Source organism: Urocampus carinirostris, chromosome 8, assembly GCF_059441175.1.
Source record: "Urocampus carinirostris isolate Australia breed hairy pipefish chromosome 8, RoL_Ucar_1.0, whole genome shotgun sequence".
Taxonomy (NCBI): domain Eukaryota; kingdom Metazoa; phylum Chordata; class Actinopteri; order Syngnathiformes; family Syngnathidae; genus Urocampus; species Urocampus carinirostris.
This window is the reverse complement of record NC_142356.1, coordinates 42,174,781-42,202,011: the sequence shown is the minus strand read 5'-3', so window position 1 is coordinate 42,202,011 and position 27,231 is coordinate 42,174,781. Positions and strand designations below refer to the sequence as shown.

The 27,231-nt window shown below is 41.7% G+C and overlaps 1 protein-coding gene across 1 annotated transcript in view; it reads right to left on the bottom strand.

Annotated features, from left to right (window-relative positions):
• Positions 1-27,231, bottom strand: part of zcchc7 (zinc finger, CCHC domain containing 7) — a 103,120-nt gene that overhangs the window by 5,468 nt on the left and 70,421 nt on the right. The window contains exons 7-9 of the mRNA XM_088342750.1: positions 25,275-25,310; positions 2,021-2,116; positions 373-490 (exon numbers count right to left, since the gene is read on the bottom strand). Of these exons, the coding sequence (XP_088198876.1) occupies positions 373-490; positions 2,021-2,116; positions 25,275-25,310 (250 nt within the window). The remainder of the gene's footprint in view (positions 1-372; positions 491-2,020; positions 2,117-25,274; positions 25,311-27,231) is intronic.

The following is a 27,231-nucleotide window of genomic DNA, read 5'->3' as shown; positions in this document are numbered from 1 at the left end:
GTGGCTCATGAGGTAATACAGGTTATTCATTTTGTGTGTAATTTTGCTGTCACTTTTGAATTTTATTTTTTTAGAAAATAAAAATAACAAACATAACGAAAATAATGCCTAAGACCAAAACAGCCAGTAGATTTTTTTTTAACTATTATCTTTTATTTTAGAAAAATAAAAATAAAATATAACAAAAGATCCCTGGCAAAATCACGTGCAATGTTTTTACATAAATTGATGCATTTTGTTATTTTTCTGTGCAAATTTAAACATTTAATAAAAAGAGCAGGTTGGAATGGATTTATGTTGTATCCGGGGAGTCTACAGTATATGGTTACCGTTTTACAAATGTCCGATACTTTCATTTCCCATTCGACTAACCTCTAACTTTGTGAACCAGCATGTCTTGTCTGTTTCTGATGTCTGCATAGGTGTCGTAATAGGAGATAAAGGGCTTGGCTACGACGACCTCCTTGAACATCCTGTTCATTGTGCACCCCTGAAACATGCACAAATACCAAACTGAGTTTTCATGCCAACTTCATTGGAAAACAATGTTCATCTTAGAAATTCTCCATTTCACTTAACTGACTTCAGCACATATTTAAGCAACAAACAAACAAAATTTGTATTTGCTGAAAAGCAGTTTCGTTCTCTCACAAGCATATTTTTTAACGATCTTAGAATTGGGAAGGATTCTCCTGAATAGCGGTCCCATGTGGTCAGCCATAGCGATTGGAACACCATGTTCAATGGTCGCTTCAGTAAATAACACTTCAGCATTTATGACGTCCAAAGAATCGGTTGGGGTGACAAAAAAAGTGGAGATTTTGCCGCTGGACTTACTGTCAATTGCATTTGATTTGTGTTGTTTTGTTTCCACGTGGTCTTTAACGTCGCTAATTCCTCCATGACCCACAGAAAAGTCTTGTCTACACAGTGTGCAGTTGGCGTAATTTTCACCTTTTCTCGATCTGATAATTACTCAAGGGAAAGCTTTGTAATATTCTTCACGAAATCACTGTTATTTTCATTTCGGTTTCACAATTTTATGCACTTCTCCAGTAGACTCCATGACCTCTATTCCCGCTGCCAATTACGGTGCTCCAATTGAGCCAAAAATAAACCTCGCGCAGTGACGACTTGCAGTGCTGATATAGGCGTTGTTTGAAATGGTACTTTGTCTCCATCTTGCGGTGGAATGTTTTTACGATTTTATTTTTTTTAAAGGGAAAACCGTAGTTTATGTGACCCAACCGTAACACCATAGTGGGTTAAAGAAAACCGTACTCATTACGGCAAAACCGGAGTACTTGGCAGGTATGGCGTCTGTACAGTTTTCTTCATTTGTAGTTATTTTACATTTATTATTCTTTGAAATATACTTATACAGTTTTCATTTCCTGGCAGCACGGCGGAGCAGTGGTTAGCGCGTGTGCGGCACAGTTCTGAGGTCATGAGATCGAACCTCCTGTGTGGAGTTTGCATGTTCTCCCCGTGCTTGTGTGGGTTTCCTCCGGGCACTCCAGTTTCCTCCCACATTCCAAAAACATGCATGTTAGGTTAATTGGCTGGTCCAAATGGTCTCTAGGTGTGAATGAGTGAGCGAATTGTCTGTCCCTGCAACCAGTTCAGGGTGTCCCCTGCCCACTGCCCGAAGATAGCTGGGATGGGCTCCAGCACCCCCGCGACCCTACTGATGATAAGCGGTGCAGATAATGGATGGATGGATGTTTTTATTTCCATTTATTTGTATTCATTGATGGATTATGTTGTATTCATTTTTTAAACATTCATTAATTTATTCATTGCTTTATTTACAGAGTCATGAAGACAGCCCAGATAATCATCAGCTGCTTTTTGCCCAGCTTGAGGAAAAATGGGGGTCAAAATTTGTTAAAAACAAATGCCAAGACAAGGTTATTTTTAATACTTTACTACCCAGAAATTCGGTGTTTTTAAATTGAACAAAGTGCCACTATGCACCAAAACAACAAGGATGCAATATTGGGCACAGAGTACCACTCACATATCCAAGGTGTCCTTTTCGAGAGCAGTTGAAGCAGTAGATGGGTTTTCTGCCTTTATTCGGCCTTTCCCACTTCACAGGAGGGCCGCTCTTGGTCTAAACACACAATTGAAATACGGTTTAACATTCAGAAACACTTTCTTAAAATTGCCCTGATGCTAACAATGCGCTTTAACCTTTTAGTTTCTCCTGCCATTCCCATGCTATTGACACCAGCCTCAGTGGTGAATATGGGCGCCGATATATACCTCTGATTAGCGAGGGTATAGGTGGACGCCTGTAATAACCCCGCATGATAAGTAAGTGTCGCGGGGTCTCGGTCCCCGATGGGCCCGAGGCTCTGAAAGCCTTGCACGCTTCAGTGCGCAAAATAAATATACACCTGATAAAGCACATGTGTATTTACTGCTGATGTGCACGCACGCGCGCAGGCGCACACACACACATGCGCGCGGACACACACACACACACACACACACACACACAAAAGTAGCACCAATTCTCTAATTCCCAGATTGCGTTTTTTTTTTTCCTGGTGCATATTTCTTCCAACATAGCTTAGCTAGCGTTAGCAGCCTCTTCCCAACTCCCCCACCTTCTCTCTTTTACGCTCGAGTAGTTTTGCGGGAGAAAGGATGAATGCTATTAGAGTGTGGCGTCATTATCGGGTCAGACCGGCCGGGCCCATCTCCATCACAAAGGCCAGGAGATCACGGACCAATTGCACACACACACACAGCAAAAAAGCTCACTGCCCCCCCCCCCAATAGAGAACCACCCGCCCCATGGCCCTAGTCCTATTTAGCGCTGATGTAAATTGGGTGTAGGTCTTTCTGTGTCGCTGCAACTCTGACCTTGGGATTGTGTTATCTCGACCTGCTGGGATCCAGCAGGTCGATCCCCGCAGCCCCTTTTGGTCCCTCCCACACTCACAATCATGAGGATTTTTCTTGCTAACAGCAGAGGGGTTGATTCTTTCGGTCTTAGTGTTTTTTTACGTAAAACTAATAACAGATGCTATGGACATGATATTTTAATGCTTAAAAACGGTCACTGTTAAACATAAACAACAGTAAATTTGGTTGATCAGTTTTTGCTTGGTAAATGTTTGATTCAATTACGTTTGTTCAGTTAGCCTAATTTTTGTTGCTTGATATTGTGTTGGTTAGTTTTGGGGTAGCTTGTAAGTTGCGTGATTTTACATTGGGTGTTGTTTGGTTAAGTGATTTTGGGTTTGTAGTTGGGTTGGTTGCTTTGTTGTACTTGCTATTACGTTTGGATATATTGAGTTTTAGAAGGTCGGTTTTTGGTTTATAAGTTGACTCTTGGTTGGTCTTATTGATAGTTTTGTTGATTGTTGGCTGGTTGTTTATTTACAGTTGGATGGTTTGTTAGTCTATCTTTTCTGTCCTTTCCGGCTGCCTGGTTGGTGGTGAAAAGAGGGAAAAGGACGCATTGTGATGAGTCAGCAGAACAGCACCTGGACCTGAAGCATGTCATCATCTGCATCGACCAGCTGGTTGAAATGGGAAAATGCTTCGGAGCTGTCATGGACCTTTTGGACCATTTTACTTATTATCTATGTGTTTTTATTGATGTTGAGTATGTTTTGTGTATTGTTACAGAATCCAACATCTATTGTAGCCTGGTCATCGTGTAAGGGGGGTTACCACTTGTGTGTTTTGATGTTTCTAATTTTTGAGTTTTTCATTCCCGGCATGTCAGTTTCAGATCAGGAGATGGCGTAATTGTAGCCTGTGCAGTCCTTAGAGACATTTTGTGATCAAGGGCTGTATAAATAAAGGTGACTTGACTTGTTGGTTGCGCAGTATTTGGTTGTGTGAGTGGTTTGTCAAGTGATTCATCTATTAGTTGATTTTTAGTTGCTGGTTTACTTCATTTGTTAGTTTATTTTTGTTTGTTTGGTTTACTGTTTGTTGTCTTGTTGTATGATTGTTCTGTTGATTTTAGTTGGCTTGGTTAGTTGGTTTGTGTTTGCTGTCTGTTAGGTCTATTTATGGTTGGATGGTTGATGTATTTGTTGGTTGATAAATATTTAGTTATGTTGTAGTATTGTTAGTTGTTTGATGTGTTACCTCATTTCTAGTAATTTTTTAGTGGTTGTTTTTGTTTAACTTATTTTGGGTAAGTTGGTTGCTTGTTTGCGTGATTTGTTATTGTATTTTTGGTAGACTGACTTTTAATTTGGTTAGTTGTTTGATATTTAATGGGTAGGTTGGTTGACTTTTGGTTGCAGTGTTGGTTGATTTGAGTTGGTTTGTTAGTTGAGTGGGTGGGTGTTTTGTTGACAGACCGTTAGGTTGATTGACTGTTGGTTAATTTTTTTGTTGGTTTGTTTGAATAATATTAATTTATCAATATTTGGTTGAGTGTTTGGTATGTGAGTTGTTTGCTCTGTTACTGGATTTTTTTTTTGTTGGTTGACTTTTTTAAACTTGAAACAAAACAAAACAAAAAAAACACAAATATTTCTTGCACACAATACATTGTGCCTTGTACACATTACCTAGCATAGCTTGAAGCCATTGTGAAAAATGTTGGTCAGACAGCCAATTATCATTAAATGTACACTTTCCCATGGTCCAAAGTAGGTCCGAAGTTGCAATTTGCATTGAGGGTAGACTTAAGACATGCGTCTTCTCTGAAAGATGCGACTAAAACCACATCAACGTTTTAATGGTTCCATTCTTGTGATGACACAAAGTTGCCACTAAAGTAAATTGGTGAATAATTAAAGACAACAATTAAAAAATATTAATATGTTAACATTTTTAAGACTTTCAAAAATAAAATTGACGACATTTGAATGCAAATTAAGGCCTTATTTTTAAAATGATTTTTCCAATGCCTTTTAAGACTTTTCAAGGATCTGCGGGAACCCTGTTCATCCAACACAAAATCCACAAATCACAATTGGCCTTAACTACCCTTTCCATTTACTCGACATCCCTGCATGGGAGCCCAGCTTGAGTCAGAGTTCAATGGCAGCAAGAACAATAAGATCCACTTCCTGCTGAGACGGCACGAGGACTTTGCCAAGCGTCCGTACTTGAGCCGCTCGGTAAAAAGACAAGCGCCAGAATTCGCACTTTGGGATAGATGGCACAAAACCGTGAGCTCCCAAAAGGCTCGGCTGTGTCGACACATCTGAGCAGCCAAGCCTGACCTCTCGTGCGCACCCACACATGCACGGCGTGTTCCCACAGTTGTACGGACACTACAACACTGTCTCTTTAAGCCTCACTCTCCTCAGGTCTTTGCTTGGCTGCTGGTGGCAAAGCCGTGATAATCCTTTGGCCAACACAAAGCTTAGACAGCTACAGACCACAATCGGAAGCAAAACACACACAAACACACACACAACCTGATAGGTACGTAAGGGGGCGGGATGAAGTGGGACGGGGATACAGAGCGGTTTTGCATATGTTAGTGCAGCATTTAGGAGACTGGGCAAACATTAAGGAGTGTTTCACATCCTTTTTAAAGTCAGGGTATTTTTTGGGTTAAAAATATCTCTAGTCAAAAATAAAAATAAACAATGTCTGTTTTTTGTTCTTTCTCAAGGGACATGTATGTATGCTTGTGCAGTAGAAGTGCAGTGCAACCGAAAAACAAGTGTTGGAAACACAAACAAGAATACAAACTAAGTGACCAAAATGCACCATTTGTCTTTTCATTTTTTTGCCCAGCCTTTTTAAAGTTTTAGGGTACTTGTGGCAGCAAGATGATGTTGGCTCCCTCTAGCTGAGCCTTTTGACTATGGCAAATAGATGAAAATTTCTCGACATTTGTGTATTAAAAAACACGTGTTATGTGAAGTTTGTGTATGCTAATTCTTAAATGTTTTTTTTTACTAATTTATTTTTAACCACTAGGAGGCGCTGAATAACACACGGTCCCCTTAAATGATCATGTTGACTTTAATAGATAATATACAGTTTTCTTATAATTTGTGGTAACCGTGGCTCAGGATAAAATACAGGTTATTTTTGTCAATAATTTGGCTGTAAATCGCGATTTGATTTGATTTTCAACCCCGTTATCCATATTTTTCAAGAAAAATAAATTTTAAAAGGAGCAAACTAATATGCCAGTGGGACAAATATATGTTTTTACTATGTTCAATCTTAAATAATGTAATCCCTCGCTACTTTACTAATCTTATTTCGCAGCCTGAATGTGTTGCGGGTTGAAAAATATCACACAATATTATATCCTCGATATGCTGAGGGCTGGTTGAACGCATTTTTGTTGGACCTTGCATCTCTTTTTTGTTGCACGATCCATTATCCATGATTGCATACTGCTTCAATCAGGGATTGGCAGAAGGCATTTTTGTCAGGCTTGGTGGCTTTTTTTGCCAATACTTAAAATGAAGTGAACATGTGAAGGCCAAGATACATCCCATATTTCTGCAAGCGAGGACCGGCAGAAGGTACTTTTATCGGGAAGCGTGCCGCTTTTGCTGAAATCCACTGTCTAGTCCACTATTTCTGCTAGCGAGGACCGTCAGAAAACACTTCTAACGGTAGCCGTGCTGTTCTGTCCCGCCAAAAATGAAATTAAAGATTGTGGTCGCGATCCATCATCTGATCAACTATTGCTGAGAGAGCAAATTTGTGTCATGCCTGGCGGCTGTTTTTATGTTCTTTCTGCCTTAAATCCACTGCACCTGTGCGGCCACAACCCATCTGCCCTGGTCGAGTATTTGGGGGCTGGCTGAGCGCATGTTGTTAACAAGGGAGGGTTAGCTACTTTGTGGATTTTGCACATCAAAGGGGAGTTCCAATTCCCGTAAACAGCGATACACAAGGGATAACAGTCTATTGCCCTGTGCTGTCTTATGGCCAGATATTTGTTATTTCAAGGAAATAAAATAGTAATCTGCAGCCACCTACTGATATGGAGGAATATTACAGTAACTAGGTTGATAACTGGGACAAAGCAACAATACAGTGCGTGCTTTTTTTCCAAAGTTTAAATTAAGCAATTTTCTATAGTACACTGGTTGAGAAACACTTCCATAGAGGACGGCTTCAAAACACAAGTCAGTGCGCGTAAATAAACGTGGTGAAAAATACAAACTGGTAGTCTGATGATTCCCTGGTATTTCCTGACGATGACAGATTCTGTCCTTGATATCTGGTCAGGAAGTAAAACTCCTATTCGGCATCTCTGCCAATCGACATACACCTTGCACAAAATCGAAACCATCCAGCAAAGCGGAAAGGCACAAAGACTTGCAAAGCCTGCAAGACCCATGATAACGCAGCAGCTAATGCTTGTGTGAGTTTAAGTGTGTATGCGTGTGTGGTTGCATTGTCACGTACAAAGCATGCCCCACTAAAAAAAACAAAAAACACTTATACAAATAAAAAAGGCGGTGTGTCGGCATGCATTTCTGGCCAAAATATAATGGAAGAAAAAAATACTGTATTCCCCTTATTTTCAAAATGAATCCGTTCCATATTTAGCGAATTTCCGCAAAGTAGGAGCCATATACAGGAACGTCTTTGAAAATTTGAATAGTGATAAAAGTTCTTTATTTAATGAAGTGCAACGGAAATAAATAAGAAAAAAAGCATGTACTTTGGGTTTGTTCCATATATATATATATATATATATATATATATATATATATATATATATTCCCCAACAGTATTCATTAGAATGTTGTCATAATTTGCTGTTTACTATAAGGCATTAATATTTTCTGTGTCTACACACTTACTTTCAAATTGTGGGCCAGATGAAATCAAACCAACCCTGTTATGTTCTTTAAAATTTTGAATAAAACGCACCTTACTAGTAAACATATGTGGCTCATATAAGCGTAAAATAGTACATTTATAAGTCTAACCTACTATCACCTGGCCTCCGTAATTCTGCCACCCCACCTTTTCAGACTTGCCCATCGATCATAAACTGGCACACAAGACCCCTTTTTTAATTATTTTTTTTACAAGATTTTTTGTATCAATTGTTTATTTTTATGTTTGTTTTTATTGATAGCACCTTTTTATATTGTGTATGACGACCTATCCTGAAAGGTGCTTCAACATAAAACATATTTAATACAAACCTAAACCCCTTAATTTAATTCTTACTTGTGCAAAAGGAGAATGATGTATTAAATACAAAAACTTTGAAAATTGTTAAATCTTTTAAAAACACACGTGCAAGTAGTTAATCCCGAGCATTCGTATGCAGTATTCCAAGTGACCACTAGGGGGGCTTAAACACCAAGTAACCATGCAGCCATGCAGCTTGAGCGCGAAAAAGGGGAGACAGAATTGCCTTTCATTGAAAGACGACATAAATTCGACACTGAACCGACTATAGTCACTATGCCTTTAATGACTCTATTCATTTATTTATATTGTCTTTTTTTTATCATGCATTTTATAATGCAAGAGCAATTTAAGCCAGTTCATTAACTATCCAGCCTAATACTTTTTTATATCTTGTCATGTTATACTTTTAAATTTAATAAAATTATCTTTATTGCCGTGGATAAGTAAAATTTATTTTATTGTGTGTCTATCGTTGGGTGTCAGGTCTGTTCTTTTTTTGTTTGAACAAATTTATTGACTTTTTTAACAGCAAATAAACAATGTGAGGTTTGAACAATTTTTCTTGACACTTTTAACAGCAAATTAAGCATATTCAAAATTTCGTTGTATGGTTTTCTAACAATATGACGTTTGAACAATTTTTATCGACATTTTTAACAGCAATTAATCACATTCACAATTTTATTATATCATATTCCAACAATATGAGGTTTAATCGACACTTTTAAACGCAATTAAATATATTCACAATTTCATTATATCATATTCTAACAATATGAGGATTGAACAATTTTTAGCGACACTTTTAACAGAAGCTAACTAATGTGTAAAGGGCAATACTATTGTGCAGGGGCATAGCTCTGTCCTCCCAAGCAGCATCCTCCAGTCCTCTGCCAGGGATGCTCAGATGGATCCCCTCCCTTCTTGCTTCTACTTTCCACAACCACCCGAATAGCCAGGCCGTTGCTGCCGGGACCCCCACAGTGGAGCTCCGGTTCCCTCCTCTGGGTGGGTGAAGATGATTCTTCTTTATGGCTGCGTCCTAGGCTTGCCGCTTCCAGATTGTACGGTATCTGCAGCCATTCGTAGCACAGCCACCTCCTCACCAGCAGGTTTTTGGAGGTCCAGATGGCATCTTTGATGGCGGCGAGAGTGAGCCAGTCCTTGCCAAAGTCGTTCTGTGACCTTTTCGACCGACTCACCCCGTAAAGCACGTACTGTTCGTCAGGGACCTCCCCTGCTGGCAAGTCCGGGAATTTTCCTAGGTGGCCGGCTATTGCCCAGAGGTCCTCAGCAGCGCTGCACTCCCCAAAAAGTTGCCTCACCGACTCCTGGGCGCCACAGCCAGGTCGAGGGCAAGTCAAAATCGCTGACATTCCTCTGTGGTGCATGACGGCTCTGACTTAGAGAACCTCATGAGGCACCATCCATGAAAGCCCCCTCACAGGACTCACTGTTGCTCGCTCCTGCACAATAGCAATAATGGCCCTGTGGTTTTGTAAAGTGTGACATTCTTGTGTTTCTAAATCAAATTTCTTTAAAAAGTCCCGAAAATAAAAAGATGTGTTGGTGGCAAGTTAAGGGACACTGGTATCAAGTGATTGTTTGGTACAAGTTTTAGCTTCCGCAAGTACGAGCCCATCCAGAACCAAGTCATCGCTTGACTTTTCAGGTTGTTGGTTGGCCCACAGCGTTTTAGAAGTGGAGGGAGACATATTTGCTCACCAGGAAGAGCTGGAGGTCAGGCACCCCTGTCCCCCCTTTTTCCTTTTCATTGCATCTCTCTTTATCCTTTCCCACTTTGATCCCCAGATAAAGTGAAAGATGGCTCGGTCCAGTTGTAAAAGCACGTTTCTTTTGGGCATAAAAACTAAACTGATTGATAAAAGTAATGGGAGGATGATCGCTTTGATGATTAGGACCTTCCCCTCTATTGTCCGTTTTCTTAGGCTCCAAAAACTAAGTCTTTGCGCCTAACTTTTTCTGTCGCATCATCCCAGTTGGTCTCGCCTCTTCCATTCGCATTGAATTTTATCCCTAGAATTTTCTGGTCTGTCTTTAACACAGTCAGTGGGAGTCCTGCCTTTTCGGTCCATAAAACTTCACTTGTGTCTTTTCTCTATTGAGCCTTGACCCAGACGCCCTAAACCTTCTACTCGCTGCCATAAACATTCAACAGCTTGCACACCCCGACGGAGCTTTCATTATCGCTGGCGACTTTAATAATGCATGTTTAAGGACTGTTCTTCCAAAATTCTATCAACATGTGAACTGTGCAACAAGGGGTGAAAAAACTTTGGACCGCGTTTACAGCAACATCAAAAACGCATACAAAGCTTCCCCCCTCCCCCACCTAGTAAATTCGGATCACATATGCCTATCCCTTACCCCCTCATACACCCCCATCCGAAGGAAAACAAAACCTGTAACGAGGACAATACAAACGTGGCCTGAGGGAGCCCTCTCCAAGCTGCAGGACTGTTTTGATCAAACTTGCTGGGAGGTATTTGAACACCATGACCTCCAGAAATTCACTGACACTGTTTTATCCTACATCCGTTACTGCACGGATGAAGTCACAGTATATAAAAAAGTCAAAAACTACCCAAATCAAAAACCCTGGATGACCAGCGAGGTGCGCACCCTCCTCAAACACCGCAACACCGCCTTCAGGTCTGGAGACAAGGCTCTTTACGGGGTGGCCAGGGCTGACCTGAAGAGAGGCATCAAGGAAGCAAAATCAGCCTACACAAGGAGGATCGAGCACCTCTTCGCTGGAAATGACCCGAGGAGGATGTGGCAGGGCCTCCAACACATCACCAACTTCAGAGGCCACAACCTGGCAACTGTTGAGGCTGAGGCTTCACTAGCTGAGGACCTTAATCAGTTCTTCGCTCGCTTTGAAGCTGGTAGGCCACATACAGCCACATCACACCCATCAACAACCAGCAGCAACTCCCTCACATTTCAGGAGCACGAAGTCAGGCGTGCGCTGAATACCATAAACCCCAGGAAGGCAACTGGCCCGGATGGAGTACCAGGGAGGGTACTCAGGGACTGTTCCAATCCGCTGGCTGGGGTCTTCACCACCATCTTCAACCGGTCCCTGTCACAGGCGACCGTCCCACCTTGCCTCAAAACCTCCACCATCATTCCCGTCCCCAAAAAGTCAGCAGTGGAAAGCCTCAACGACTACAGGCCTGTAGCTCTCACGCCTGTGGTCATGAAGTGCTTCGAGAGGTTGGTGTCCCGGCACATCAAAAACTCCCTGCCACTCACACTGGACCCCCACCAGTTTGCCTACAGGGCAAACCGCTCCACTGACGACGCCATAAACACAGCACTTCACACCGTGCTGAAACACCTGGACCACCGGGGGAGCTACGTCAGAATGCTCTTCCTGGACTTCAGCTCAGCCTTCAACACCATTATCCCGGAGATCCTGGTGGAGAAACTTGCACACCTAGGACTCTCTCCCTCCATCTGCCACTGGATAATGGACTTCCTCTCCAACCGCCCACAGTCGGTGAAACTCGGTACCCACGTCTCTCCCACCCTAACACTGAACACTGGCTCCCCCCAAGGTTGTGCACTGAGCCCCCTGCTTTTCACCCTCTACAGCTCCGACTGCTCACCGACCCACCCCACAAACACTATTATTAAGTTCGCTGACGATACCACCTTGATCGGCCTCATCTCTGAAGGGGACGAGGCGGCATACAGGGATGAGGTTGAGTCACTTTCAACGTGGTGCTCGGAAAACCACCTCATATTGAACACAACAAAAACAAAAGAACTGATTCTGGATTTCAGAAGGAATGGCAGGAATCCAGCACCACTCATCATAAAAGGAGACTGCGTAGAGAGAGTCCACTCGTTCAAATTTCTGGGCGTGCACATCTCCGACGACCTCTCCTGGTCTGCAAACACCAGAGCGGTGGTAGGGAAGGCCCAGCAGCGACTGCACTTCCTGAGATTGCTCAGGAAAAATAACCTAAAACAGCAGCTGCAGGTGTCTTTCTACAAAGCCACAGTGGAGAGCATCCTAACATACTGCATCACGGTGTGGTATGCGGGGTGCACAGCAGCAGACAGGAAAAAGCTCCAGAGGATCATAAAAACAGCCCAGAGAATCGTCGGCTGCTCTCTGCCCAGTCTGGAGGACATTGCCTGCTCTCGCTACCTCAGCAGAGCAGAAAACATCGTCAAGGACTTTTCTCACCCCGGCCACCATCTCTTCGACCTGCTGCCTTCCGGCAAGCGCTACAGGTCACACAAAGCAAAAACGAACAGACTCAGAGACAGTTTCTTCCCCACAGCCATTACCACCCTAAACAGACACCGCACAAAAAACTGAAAACTGTTGCAAAATACTACCTCACACGTATGTAAAATGGTACTCACGTACATGCTGTCTGCACTATGTTTGTTCACTGCTCAACAGACACCGCACAAAAACTGAAAACTCGTGCCAACACTACCTCATACGAATATAATGTTACTCAAGTCTTGTTCTTGCACATGTCGACTGCACTACGTTTAATGCTCAAATTGCACAATGTCTGACCATTTCCTTTTTTTGCACTATGATGTCTATGCTTGCACCAATGTATATGCGGACTATTTTGCACCATGATGACTTTGCACCAAATGCAATATTGCACAACCGTTCGATACAACGTTATCACGACAACCCTGTATGTAACATCCCACATGCTGACATTGCTGTGTAAATACCATGTAAATTATAACTATAGCCTTATTCCCCTTGTTTTATAACATTATCTTCTCTGTTCCTTTATCTTCTTGCTCATACCCTCACTATGTGTAAAACTGGAGTGTCATGCCCAATTTCGTTGTCACAATATGTTAGCCCATTTGTAACAATGACAATAAAGGTATATTCTATTCTATTCTATTCTATTCTCCTAAACAGGTCAATCAAGTCAAGGGCTATTCTAACGGATAAGAGGTCAGTACATAAAATATTATAATCATCCATGTACAAAACACACTTAGTAATTTGTCACCCACTTCCTGGGATATTGATCCCTTCGAAAATTCTATCTTTTCTTAAAATCTGTGCCAAGGGTTCTATGCAAAGAACATAGAATAGGGGAGATAAAGGGCAACCCTGACGTACACCGCAGTTGATCTCTACTGCTTCCGATAAATTCCCGTTAATCATGAATTTGCTGTAGATATCTCGATACAGCAGTCCCACCCACTTGATGTATTTTGGGAGAAAACCACATTTTTGCAGTACCCTGAAGAGGTATTTGTGCGAAACTCGATCAAAGGCTTTCTCAAAGTCTAGGTTTAGGACCACTAGTCGCATGTTTCTGTCTCTCGCATAACAGATGGTGTCACGGATCAGCAAGAGACTGTAGCTGATCTTCCTTCCTACGATGGCACAGGTTTGGTCCGGATCAACCAAGTCTCCTAGGACTACAGACATACGTGTTGCTAGAAGCTTGCTGAAGAGTTTACAGTCCAGTTATGGGTCGCCAGTTTTTTAAGTCAGTTTTGTCTCCTTTTTTGTGCAATAGAGTCACTATTTCTATTCTGAAACTGTCTGGCATGTTGTATCGACTGGAAAATTAGTTAAAAACAGTTATTAGATCCAGTGCTAAAATATCCCAAAAAGTCCGATAAAATTAGAGGCTGAGCCCGTCCTACCCGGGTGATTTTCCTTTTTTAAAATTCTTTATGCAATCATCCAGTTGGTCTTGTGTAAAATCCGATGCTAAAAAGGGGTCTTGACGCACTGATCTTGAGATATAATCTAATACATGCCCCATTTCATTCTCATGTGTTTCTTTCCTTTCATATAATTTTTTTGTAGTAGTCTTTGACTAATTTGGTTATTTCACTACTTTCCTTTGTTATAAGCCCGTTTTTGTTTCGGAGTTCAAAAAGCCCCTCACTTTTGCTCATAATTCTTTTTAAAAAAATAGCGTGTACATTTTTCCCCTTCTTCTATTTCTCTTTCTCCGCTTCTAAGTATGATGCCTTTGCTCTTTATTTCCGACAAAGCGTTTAGTTCTTGTTTGATCTCTTTGATTTCATCATTAAAGTCAATCCCCTTTTGTGTTAGGGTAAAATAGCGTTGGAGTCTTCTTTGTAGTCCCGACGTGCGTCTATCTCTTTAAGTTTCTTATTTTTCCCTGCATTTAAAAAAAAAATCTGCATTCGTTTCTTTGTCATCTCCCGCCATTGTGCTCGTGTCTGTTCTTGTTCTGAACAATTAATATATAAGCATATGTTATAATAAAGACAACAACATGTGCATTTCCAGCCTTCATTTTGCTCTGCTGTCTGTCTTTATTAAGGTCGTAGGTCAGCAGACTTCAAACAAGCAACGTGAGGAGTAAAAAGCTATTTAAGAAAGGAAAAAAGTACGCGCCTGAGGACTTTTGAATTAGTTTAACTGTCCTTAGGCAGTTATCCCTTAAACTACCGATAGGGAGTATCCTTGCACCACTATAAAGCACTGAGGATTGTTGTCCTTTTCATATACAGAATATCGTTTCATGCTGTCTTGACCTCATTGTTGCCTTCCACACAAAATTGTCCTGGCTCTAAAAAGGGAACAAATAATCAGTGCGTGCATTTATGCACGATCTTTACATTTACTAAAGCTGCCCTTAAACCTCCATTCTTTAATACTTAACATTTAAAAAGTATCTGCAACCAAAAGGCACTTGACAGCTAGCGATTTCCAATCATCGTTTTTCAAATTGTCTGAACGTTTAAAATTGTTGAATATCCTGCACGTTGATTTCTAATCTGACCACCTGAAGTCTGGCAATTGAAATGATGCTAATGCAATGATACAAATTACCATGTTCATATTCCGTCAGCTGTTTTTCCAAGGACGATACTTTCGAAAATTCTAGCAAGCATATATATTTAATACAAGTTTATAAGGACAAAAATGAGATACATTTAAAATAAAAACTCTACTTAATCTAATTTTAAGGTATTTTCTTGTTTTTAAATTTTTATTTTTGTAAAATGAGAGCAATCTTTTGAATTTACTATATTCAGGGTTTTACACCTTTTTCGAGACAAAATTAAAGCACTTTTTAAGGACTTTCAAAGCCAATTTTCCAATTTCTACAGCATCTTGGTCTCTTCACATGTCCTTTCGGGTGTGATTGCGTAGGGGGTGATAACATTTTACATGACAAATTAATACTAACTGCCGCAAGTCATTAGGAAAGGAGAAATGCAATTGCACCAGAGGAGGTTGCGCGGGCGTAAATTTTGGGCAGACTATATATATATTTTTTTTCATTTAACGCATAGTCTATAGTCAGACAGCTGGGAACTATGGCAATAATTCCATGCATTCACAAGCACTCCACCTAAAATTAAAGCACTTTTCAAATCATGATAACCCAACATTAAAATGTAAGCATTTTCAAGGATTTCAAGCAGCCGTATGATCCCTGTATATTTTCACATTTTTGGGGGATTGCTAAATGGCTGAAAAAATGATATTCATATCTAGAGACCTATAATTTGACTCTGATTGAACGCTGATTTTATATCATTTTTTTATTTCTAATTAAAAAAGTGTTTAAAATTCCTGTCAGTCAACAAAGTGAGACAGAGGTATAAGTGATATCCAACCAGCAAATTCATTGTACTTTGAGTTAAATAGCTGGTTATATTGACAGAAATAACCTGAAGTAGCCCAAATTGTCCCTGGGTGTGAATGAGCAAGCAAATTGTCTGTCCCTGTGTGCCCTGCGACTGGCTGGCAACCAGTTCAGGGTGTCCCTTGCCCACTGCCCGAAGGTGGCTGGGATGGGCTCCAGCACCCCTGCCACCCTACTGAGGATAAGCGGTGCAGATAATGGATGGATGGATGGAACCTGTAGTAGCAACACTGTACACTCCTGCCCCACCCCCTTTTTTCAGGTAAATATTTTGGGGTATATCAGCTTTTAAAGGACAGGGCAGTGAAGAGTGACAGGAAACCAGGAGTAGGAGGGAATAGATAATGATGCAGTAGTTTCTGCAGTCATATGCAACAAATGGGTTACACTCACAAATTAACCAAGGTGAAATAACATAATAGTAAACTAAACTCCTCGCACATAGCCTACAACCAGACAATCAACTTGGGGGAGGAACTACAATGTATTAGCTCTGTAGTCTTAGCATGTAAACATCACTCAAAGTCCGTCTGAAAAAACAGTGAAGCAGGGAAACAAAGTGTCGTTGGTAAAGGCTTGGCAAAACTCCCATTTTGACCGTGTTCTCCATTTCCCTCATTTTTGTGTTCAAAATGAAGTGAGCAATGCGTCGTACACTGACTCGTCCACAAGTAGCTTAACAGGGCTCACCTCACCTTAGACATGAAGTCATCGCAACATCGATGCTTTTTTTGTGTGTGTTTTTTTTTTCCGGCTGAAAACCCAGGAGGAAAAAGAATTGGTGCTGAAAAGTCAGCGTGTCTCTCATGTTTTCTTTGTTTTTGCACAAGTTTGTGTACATGTTTCAAGTGTAGGAGGTAGGCGCACTGTGCCCTATAGTATTTATACGTCTTCCTCTCTTCTCCATGCTTGTCGAACCTTATTCGATTAGCTTAGTCTCTCCCTCTGACCTCACCGCATGATTTTTACTTCGAAGAGTAAAAAGTGGGACAAGCAAGATCAATCAGTGTCCAAAAACATCAAGGAGGAACCAAAACGGACCTTCTCAAAATTCAGTGCATCTTTTCTTCAAATATTTGAGATGTATTACTGCAATTGCCACTCAAAGAAACGAAACGGTGAGCAACACCATCAGAGGGCACATTGGACCCTCCGAAGAACTTGTGTTAACTGTGCGGAGACAGAAACTTTAGTGGTATCGTCACGTCACAAATTCATCAGGACTGGCCAAGATAATTCTCCAGGGCAGAGTCCAAGGGGGCAGGAGGAGAGGAACACCGAAAAAGAAATGGGCCCACAACATTAAGGAAGGACGGGTGCCAACTTTGCCACGACCCAATAACAGGCCAGGAACCATCAACAGTGGAGAAGGCTCTCCAGAGTTGAGTCCTGATTGACTCATGCGGTTAAGGGATCCGTGAACATTCTCTGCGTACCGTATTTTCTGGACTATAAGGCACACGGACCCAAATTAACCAGAAATTTGAAAGTGCGCCTCATTACCGTGGCCCTTATATGCTGCAGACGGTTGATACGATTGGAAATGCATAAAGTATTCATAAGTATGTTTTTTCCAATGGTTTTAAGGTATTTCGCCGTATTCGCGCAATAATTGATCAATCGCTTAACATCACTTCCCAGCAATGCAATAGATTGCATGCGACGGGATTCTAACCTGGGTTTCGCCGGTGAGGGCGCCGACATTTACCCACTAGACCACCAGTGGTTCGAATGACATGCGAAAATGCATTAGAACTCATCTCATTTACACACTTTTACTCACAGTCCCAGAAACTCTTGATAGGTTAAATCATTTCTTTACCTGTGCGTCAATAATGTTGCGAGAGACAGAAACAGGAAACACAGTCAACAAAATACTATAAAAGCTCTTTTACGTACATCCACATATTAAACCGCAACGTTGTTGATGTACACGTGAAAAAGTGTACAGTAAAATATTTAGGATTTTTTTTGAGAGAGCCATACCATATATTCCAAAGCAAAACCGCCAAATCTGCTCTCTAGACATAAACGATTTTCTCAGCACATTTGATTTTATTATGTGACGTTTGATGATTTGATCAAATTTATGAAATAATAATGCCAGAGTATGTGTCCCATATCAACAAATATATCACTTTAAATTTGTCTCCTTCCCACACTTAAGATTGCTGAGGCTTATTTTTACCATTTTCGTTCAAAAATAATGGTTTCAAAATAATGTCACAAAAACAAAAAGAACACACATTCAGCGCAATGGGAAAGTCTTAGAGAAAGGGGAGCATACTATTTGTGGAGAGATTTGGCCAACTCTACCGCTAACCCAATCAAATTCCTCTATGGGCTTAGCTAGAGGTTTAGGGTATTTACAGTTTGTTCAGTGGGTTTTTAATCATACCCTGTTTTTAACAATGAACATACATTAATGAGCTTACATTTAAAGAATTAATTGGCGACATTCAAAAGGGAGTCTGTTGGAGTGACACCTCGACTGTGAACTGTAGTTGAAACTGTGCCCTTTATATCCTGGACCAAAACTATCAAGTGATCAACTTTGTTTGGGAATGCAAGCATCTAACTCAACATTGACATTGATTTTGATGAGCTCATCAAAATTGGAACGCTTCATGGAAATTCATGCACTAATAAAAACACCCACATCTAGCTAGCAAACCATAGGATCCCAACTTCTGGTTTAACTTTTTAGAAGGCAGAACAAGATTCACTATGTAAATTAGTGTTTCTGGCACCATGAATAAAAAGTTTGATATTGAGATAAGCTCTAATGCATGGACCCCCAGGGGGTGAAAAACTTCTTTCCAGGGGGTCCACCACGCAATGTCAGAGATGGAGTAATAAAATATTTTACTGAGGAAAAGATGATTGATTCAGGCAGCGGAGAAAGGAGAGTAAAGACACGTGGCACAAGAGGGAGGAGTGGACTTTTTTCTATTTAATGCAAACGATGTTTTGCGATTTTGATTAGCGACACTAATCAAATGATGAGTCATTGCACGACTATTCCGCAAGTGTATATACACAAAATACACTCTTACTGATGTCCCAATTTCATACACCTTTTTGTTTGGTGCGCCTTTATGTATGAAAAAGATATGACAATATACTTGGATGGTGCGCCTTATCTGGTGCCCCTTATAGTGTTGGAAACACAATCAGTATATCAGTGAATATTTTCCGTAAGCAGCAGCAGGTGCACCAGGACACACATCCTTGAAAAAGTAACCTGGCGCACTCACAGAGGAAGGTGCAGTTGCAGGGAGGTCTGACAGAATGCCTTTTCACACCTGGCTGAGCCCAGAGGAAGGTGACAGAGTCACATCTCCCAAAGTGAACACACACATATTGGGGAGTTCAGGGTCATAAGCGGATTCATGAATAAAATCAGGATGTCTTAAACAGGAGGAGGCTGCGTAATTTTGCTTTTGTTTACACCGACCCCCGGCTTCACTTTTGACGTGTAATGACCTTCTGTTCCTTGCCTTAAACGCCTTAAATACTTCAATTAGACCCGGGTCATAATTCACCACCCGTTAAAACGCGACAACATGAAAAGAGGAGGCTGACACTCATTTTCGTCGCGTTCGTAAGCTTACGATGTAAACACGCTAATACAGTGGTGCTCATTAATATAAGCAACTCTGAACATGAGTCTTGGTATACAACTTTTATTTGTAAGTAAAATCTTGTTTTTGATACAAAAGAAAATCAAAGTCACAAGCAGTCCCAGAGGCTACCACTCGTTACCGCTTACCGCGAGCATCAGCTTGTAAAGTTCACACATGCAAACTACCACATGCAAAAATTTAAAATAAAATACAAATTGTGCTGTAAAAGGTTTGTGTAGGTTCATTTAAAGTTACGGTAAGTTTCATTTGAAGTGTACAGTAAACGCTTACGCATCACCAACCGTCTCAATCTCATACCCGTCAACCTCAGCCCATTACTCCCCGGATTATTGACAGCAATCCCCCTTATTAAGTAATAAACCTTACAAACACAACGCGGCACCTATTTACTTACAGCAAGACTAAGTAGAATACTGCAACAATATCACAGGGTTCGAACACCTTTTTCATGGCCAAATTTAAGCATACGTTAAGGACTTTTAAAGCCAATTTTACCAATTCTCCGGTACTGTTAAAATAAAAAATTCGGTGTGAATCATGTATTTTGAAAGCCAAAAATATATCAGTGATTTACATATGCGATTTTTAATCTTGCATGTGCAATCATCAAGACATGATTTTTATATCTTAGGTAAATTATTTTTCAGACAAATCACCTTCCGTATAGGTGTTGGGTAGACATTACAGTAATATCTAGCTTACATTTTCAGTTGCAGGAAGTTCCTTTCCATTGCAATTTACCACTTTTGTATCGCCTGTACAAATATCCACAATTGATACGTAATCCTTGCACTAATTCACATTTCATAGTTCATAGTTCCTTGTTTAGGTGTTGCATGCACCTTTTCAATTCGGCACGACCCATAGAGGGGGATGCCACTTCATAGGACAATGCTGTTAAAACTAATAACAGCTGCAGTTCATCACGAGTGAAGAAAAAATTCAATGGAAAAGTGAGGCCACCAGAAAGCAGTGTCGGCATCATTTTTAAGCAGACTTGTTGAGGTACAAGGCCACAAGTAAAAACACGTGAAAATCAACATTTTCAAGGAATTAAGCACGAGTACAAACCTAATATTAGCAATCAACCATAATGTTGTCATATGCTACTAGTGACTGAGATGATCTCTTTAAGAGTCGTGATCAGTATTAAAAAAAAAAAAAAGAAGCGATTTTCTTGTAAAAAAAACTGTTAAACAACGAACAAAATTTGAAAAGATCAAAAAGCATAAAATAGGAGGAAAACATATAAGTTGACAGGTATGCGATTATCGTGATTCCCCCTTGCAACCCCCACGATTAGTCATTACCACACGCACACCTCCTTCATTGAACTGAATCTCTCTTGGTTAAGAGCTCATAATAAACTCAGATTTTATTTCCTTAATATCATCTCATTTACTTAATTACTGTATTTTTTATGTTTAATTTATATTTGAATGTGTTTTTAGTGATCAGGAAGATGTTTTTTAAAGTTAAATAAAGGTTCACTTAGATCTGGCTCGGCAGACAGTTACAGCCCGTGATGACATTTTTAATAGCCTAGGGCCTGCATCATAGAATAAATAATATGTGGCACTCTGGTTAGGTTGACTGCAGTATAAAATAAATTCGTACATAAATCATTTCACCAGATGATGGCAGTAGTTTCCTTGCCTGCATGTTGGTTTAAGATCAGGCGAGGGTGTAATTGTAATCCTGTGCAGGCCTTTGAGACATTTCTGTGATTAAGGGCAATATAAATAAATGTGACTTGACTTTTGGCCACCATGCCCATGGCTATCTGTGAGAATTTTAGCATAACCCATTTCCGACATGGCGACCATAAATAAAAAAAAGAACGTTGACTGTGAGGGCCGCTCTTCCAGGACGAGTGGAAATTTGAGTATGTTTTTAACCGAAATCCGAAACAACTTCTTCGGCCAAATTTTTCAAGAGACTGTGGCTGTTTTTCAAAGGATATAATATAACTCGACTTGAAAGAAACATCTCCTGGAGGCAACTGGGACGCATCATCAGTAAGTATCCTGGGTTCATTGAGTGTTTCGGGTCTCGCAACATCAGTCACTCTCGCACAGGTGACCCAGCAGAGGTTGATCAGGCCCCAACTTGCATCCCAGTAGCAGTCCACGGATCTGCCCTTTTGAGCCAAAGCCACCTGGTGGCTTATTCTGCAGCTTCACTAGCGGATTTAATGGCTTTCTTCTTGGCTGCCCCTTTCACACCCAATTGTCCTAGGACTTTGCAGAAGAATTGTCCAGCAAAACCCCTGCAGCCGACCTCTATTGGCTCAAAGAAAACTTTCCAGCCCCTGCACTCCACCAGCACCTGGTACTTAACGCGTTTCCTTTCATTGGCTTCCTCAATGCGCTCTTCCCACGGGACTGTGCGTTCCAGCATGATCAGGTGTTTTGAAGTCTCAGAGGTGATTTTGCGGATATGCGCTGGGGTAACCTTAGTTGTTTCCCAAAGTCATCCTGCAACTGCCAATCAGAGGCAACGTGGAGGAGTCCTGATGTTGTCAGTGTACAAACCCTGGGTTTTTCCCCTGCCTTGATGAAATTGACTGCCTTGCTTGGGGCTTTATGGTGTTTGCCCCTGTTGATTGCTAGGGACAGATGTTGTGGTGATGGTAAAGTCATGTAAAATCCATATATGGTCTTATGGAAGGCTAGCGAACAACTGATCTGGATATCGGTCCTCTGCATTCCACTTCTGCCGCTTTGACTACCATGTTCATTGCCAAAGCAAAAAGGGTAAAGGATATGGTACAACCCGTTATTATACCTTTCCCAAGGTGATGCCAGTCTGATGTTACTGACCCGGAAGTGAACCTAAGCCTGAAGTTGGTTGATTTGACCCGTAGGCATTAGTCAGGTCCAACCACAACACAGCAAGGTCTCCTCTGTTCTCGTGGGCTTCTCTGATAAGCTGTGTGACTACCCCAGTGTGGTCCAGGCAGCCGGGAGCTCCAGGAATCCCACCCTTCTGGACGGAAGTGTCGATGTAGTTGTTCTTGAGAAGGAACTCTGTCAGACAGTCTTCGGGAGACGATGCTAAAGAACACCTTCCCTTCCACACTCAATAGTGAGATTGTCCGAAACTGGTTGATATTTTTTGAGTCGTCCTCCTTGGGATTCCAAACTCCCTCAGCACACCTCCACTGGTTGGCCACTCCCCCTCTACGCCAGATCACTTTCAAAGTCTTCCACAGGTGCTGGAGAAGCACTGGGCAATGCTTGTAGACAAGGTAGGGTACACTGGGGCCCGGTGCAGATGCTGACCTTGCTGCCTTGATGACTTCTTCAACCTCCTTCAGGCTCGGCTCCCACACCTTGAAGTCCTCTGTAGGTGGGGTTGAGGTGATAAGACATTTGTTGGGACTTAGCTCTACTTCCCTCATTGGGTCGGTCAATGTGTTCTTGAGGAAGCCGTTCAACTCCTCTCTTGAGCACTCGAGCCGGCCACTTCGCTTGTCCCCAAGCAACCGCTTAGCAAAACGGAAGGGATTGGCAATAAAGGCCGCCCACTTTCTTGCCCTTTCCCTCCCTCGTCTCCTGTGCCCCTCCGCTCTGCGTGGAGTTGTCAGCTTCTTCCGCAGGATGTTACGCAGTTCTGCCAGCGTTTGCTTCTCCTTCTCAGTGGCTCTCTTGAACTTTTGAGGGTTCGGAGCTCATGGCCCAGTTTATGTATCTTTGTGGCTCTGCGGTTCATGGTGTGTGTGTGTGTGTGTGGGGGGGGGGGGGGAGGGGGTGGGTTTTGGTGTTGCCCTATTCAGTCCAGCCGAATCTCTCTGAGCCATAGCTGGTGATTGTGGAGGTCATCGCTTGGAGTCTGCTGTCAACGTCTCCTTTGGCTGTGGCTTGGATGATTTTGGACATGTCCTCATCAAACTGCCGCCACTCGCTCTCTTTGTTCGCTGGAGGCCATTTAATCCGCTTCCGTGGAACTACTCTGCTGGGGTTGGGAAACTTTGGCACGTGGAGGGACTGGGATCTGTGGGTTGCCTCCTGTCCGGGCTCCTCCTGCATCTTACTAGGTAAGATGCACTGCCAGAAAAAAACCTGGTGACTACAAAACGCTACCTGGAAATGAACGCTGTGAAAGGGTGAGGCAACCAAAAGCTGTTTTAAGCACCAAAAAAGTGCTTTTTCACAAGACCCAATGAGTCAAATAAAAATGCTACAAAAGCGACATCTGAGGTTGCTTTCATATGGAAAAAAATCCGTTCTTACAAGAGCAATTCGAGCTACGAGCACGATCCCGGAACAAATTACGCTCATATGCGCGTCGGATCCAAGATGGCATCTCCTGAGGAATTTTCCCGCTACCCCTTGCTAACCGTGTCGTCGTTTGCGCGAGGCAGCCCTTGCTAATTAATCTCCACTGAGGAGAGTGACAGACCTCCCCGGGCACACAGCAAGATGGATGCAAATGCGCTCTCTTCTTGCCTCTTTCTCACTGATTTGTCCCGGGTGGCGTTGGCAGCGCATTTCATGCTTTATCACGTCTTTTAATTGACAAACAAGCTGCTGCTCTTTTCTCTTAGGGTGAGGTCTATATTACACACACACACACTATTCTACTCAACAAACACCCTAAGGAAAGTAGTTTTCTTTTTTTTTGGAACAGAACGTGTAAAAATAAGCAAACAAGGCACCCTGTTGGCATTGCCACTTTAACTGTCACGCATAAGTATTTCTCTCCCAAGGCACAACTAATTTAAATGAAAAAAAAAACTTTTACAACAGGGATCACTAACCTTTTTTGAGGATAAGAGCTACATTTTTGTTACTGATTAGCGCAAGGAGCTAACATTTCGATATGAAGTTCTAAAATAACTGGTTATACCAATGTTGTTGCGATGTTTTCATGTCATTACACGGCTTTAGTGACTAGAAGTGGTTTTAAAATGAGAAGTCAACCACCAAAACATCACGCCAGTTAGTCAAAATTCTTAGAAATTCACAATGACCTATCACTGGTGAACTACTGTATTACTACTACTCCGGTGATTTTAGGGGGCTACCTGGTGCCTATTCTAGTGTCTATTTGTGCACACAACAGAATACAACATGTGCAAAGCTAGATTTTATGTTTCAAACTGATTGTTTTGAAGAAGAAACATGCACAAATAACGTAAACTGGGTTACTTTGGTTAAAGCTACAGCCAGATCCAGAATGGTCTTTTTGTTTCAAACAATCTCAGAAATTGTTTTTTTTTTTTTTGGTGAAAACTAACTTTTGAAACTAGACTATATCGTGCAAAAAAATCCACTCTAACATAAAAAATACACTCAATTTCTCCCAACATTTTTCCCAAAAAGGCCACTTTTAGAACATCCAGAGGGCAGGAGCTCCAGCACCTCCTAGAATCTATGTGTGCCTGCACTGACCTAGAGCATGTGTAGAACTATAGTTAATTGTTTAAAACTAAAAACACCACAACTGGTTTTGAAAAAAGAAATACATAAGCTAAACCGGGTTCCTTTGTTTAGAACAACCCACAAAAATTGGGGTGTATTGTTTTACACACACAACACAAAACTATCATTTTGTTTAGACCACCCCCCAAAATTGTGCCGTTTGATACAAAACAAACCAGATAATTCAATCATATCAGTTTTAGTAGTGATGTTTAACTGTGGTCATAAATGACCTGCGTATTTAAGAGTGAGCTAAATGGGATTATCTAGGAATCAGTAACAAAAAAGTAGCTGTCAGTGCCAAGAAGGTTGGTCATCCCTGCTTTAGGGTTGTTGTTGTTTTTTTAACAAGATTTCAAATATGCATTTGCAAAAGTTTGCCTAGCACGATAAGATGTGTGTTTTGCTATGACACTCACTGTGCGGTGGTACTGTCTCCAGATATCTGGACATGCCTGCAGAGAAAAAGAAAAGGGAAAGGCAAAAGTCAGTGAATAAAATTCTTGAAAACACCACTTGACAGACATGGAAACATCTAGTATATGCAGAAAAAGGAGCATAATGAGAAGGGTGTACGAGATGCAAAGATGGCAACAAAAGCACAAAAGAACTAACTTATATCCCTCTTCCCCAATGACAGAGTGAGCCTTGCCTTGTCATGTCACCAAATCCTAGTGCGGTTAAAGCATTATCTTTGGCTCTTTGGTACGCTGTTTCCATCGCATTCACACATCCTCTCTTTTAAAATGCGTCATTTCCCGCTGGAAAATTGAAAATGCCGCTTGGAATTAGGTTTATCTACTTACTCCGGGAAGTAGAAGGAAGGTAGATTTACCAGCCGTAACGTGCGCATTACCGGCTTGACAAGGGTAATACATTTTGCTGGAATAGTTATTCATTATTTAGTCCCAGTCATGTAGGGGGGGGGCAACTCATAGCTGACATTGTTTGACTTTGTTTTGTTTGTTCATTAGGCAGGAGGTGCAAAAAAAAAAAAAAAAACAACAACAAAAAATATTGTGTGTGTGTGTATATATATATATATATATATATATATATATATATATATATATATATATATATATATATAAATATATATACACAGTGGGACCTCGGTTATCGCGGTTAATGGGGACCAAAACTACCCGCGATAAGTGAAAGTCCGCTAAGTAGCGGTGCACCTTAAAAAAATTTAAACCCACGCAGGAGGTTTCCACGAACTGTGCCGCACACGCACTAACCACTGCGCCGCCGTGCTGCCCGGCCTGAGCGCCTAGCCCCCAACCTACCCGAGTAGGAGACGCCGGGCGCCGGTGTTAAGCTGAGAAATGCATCCCCTGTCGCGGGAGCGCGCACACGTCACTCCCGCTTCTACAACCACTTTTACCTCGTTTTATCTCACTTTTATAAAATGAGGTAAAAGTGGTTGTAGTCGCGGGAGTGACGGGTGCGCGCTCCCTTTTATAAAACTTAGAGGGAAAGAGAGTCGAGAGGGCTAGAGGGAAAGAGTCGAGAGAGAGAGAGAGTCGAGAGAGAGAGAGAGAGAGAGAGAAAGAAAGCGAGTCGAGAGAGAAAGAGAAAGAAAGCTGGGAGAGGGAGATGCGAGAGAACTTTTATAAAACAAGGTAAAAGTGGCTATACTAGTAGCGGGAGTGATTTGTGCGCGCTCCCGCGACAGGGGATGAAATTCTTGGCATAACACCTACCTCCGCGCCGAAAGCCCGACCCGCTCGGCTCGTCGCGGTGTGGTGCGTATCGCGCCCGAAAGTACCCGCACCGCGGGTTAGGGGCTCGCTCGCGGGAGCGACCGAACGGCATTCGCGGTGCGGCGCAAGTAAAAAAAAATATATTCTTCTTTTTTTTTTTTATTAATATTTTTTAGACCAGGGGGGACCAAAACCACCCGCAAAAAGTGGAAATCTGCGAAGTAGCGACGTCCCTTCAAAAAAAAAAAATATATATATATTTTTTAAACTATTACAGGCCGCGAAGCTCTGAGGCCGCGATCGTCGAACCGCGAAGTAGCGAGGTCCCACTGTGCGCGCACGCATGCACGCGCGCGCGCGCACACACACGCGCGCACACACACACACACACACGCACACACACACACACACACACACACACACACACACACACACACACACACACACACACACACACACACACACGAAAATAAGTGTTTCAACATCCAGCTATTTTGCCATTTCTCCCACTTAGAAATCGTGGAGGGGTTTGAAATTTTCACATAGGTGCATGTCCAAAAGAAAAATCAAGATATCACAATGCATGATTTTTTTAACAATTTATTTGTGTAATACAGCTGCTAATAAATATTTGAACACCTGTATAATCTAGAATTCTGACCAAAAAAGA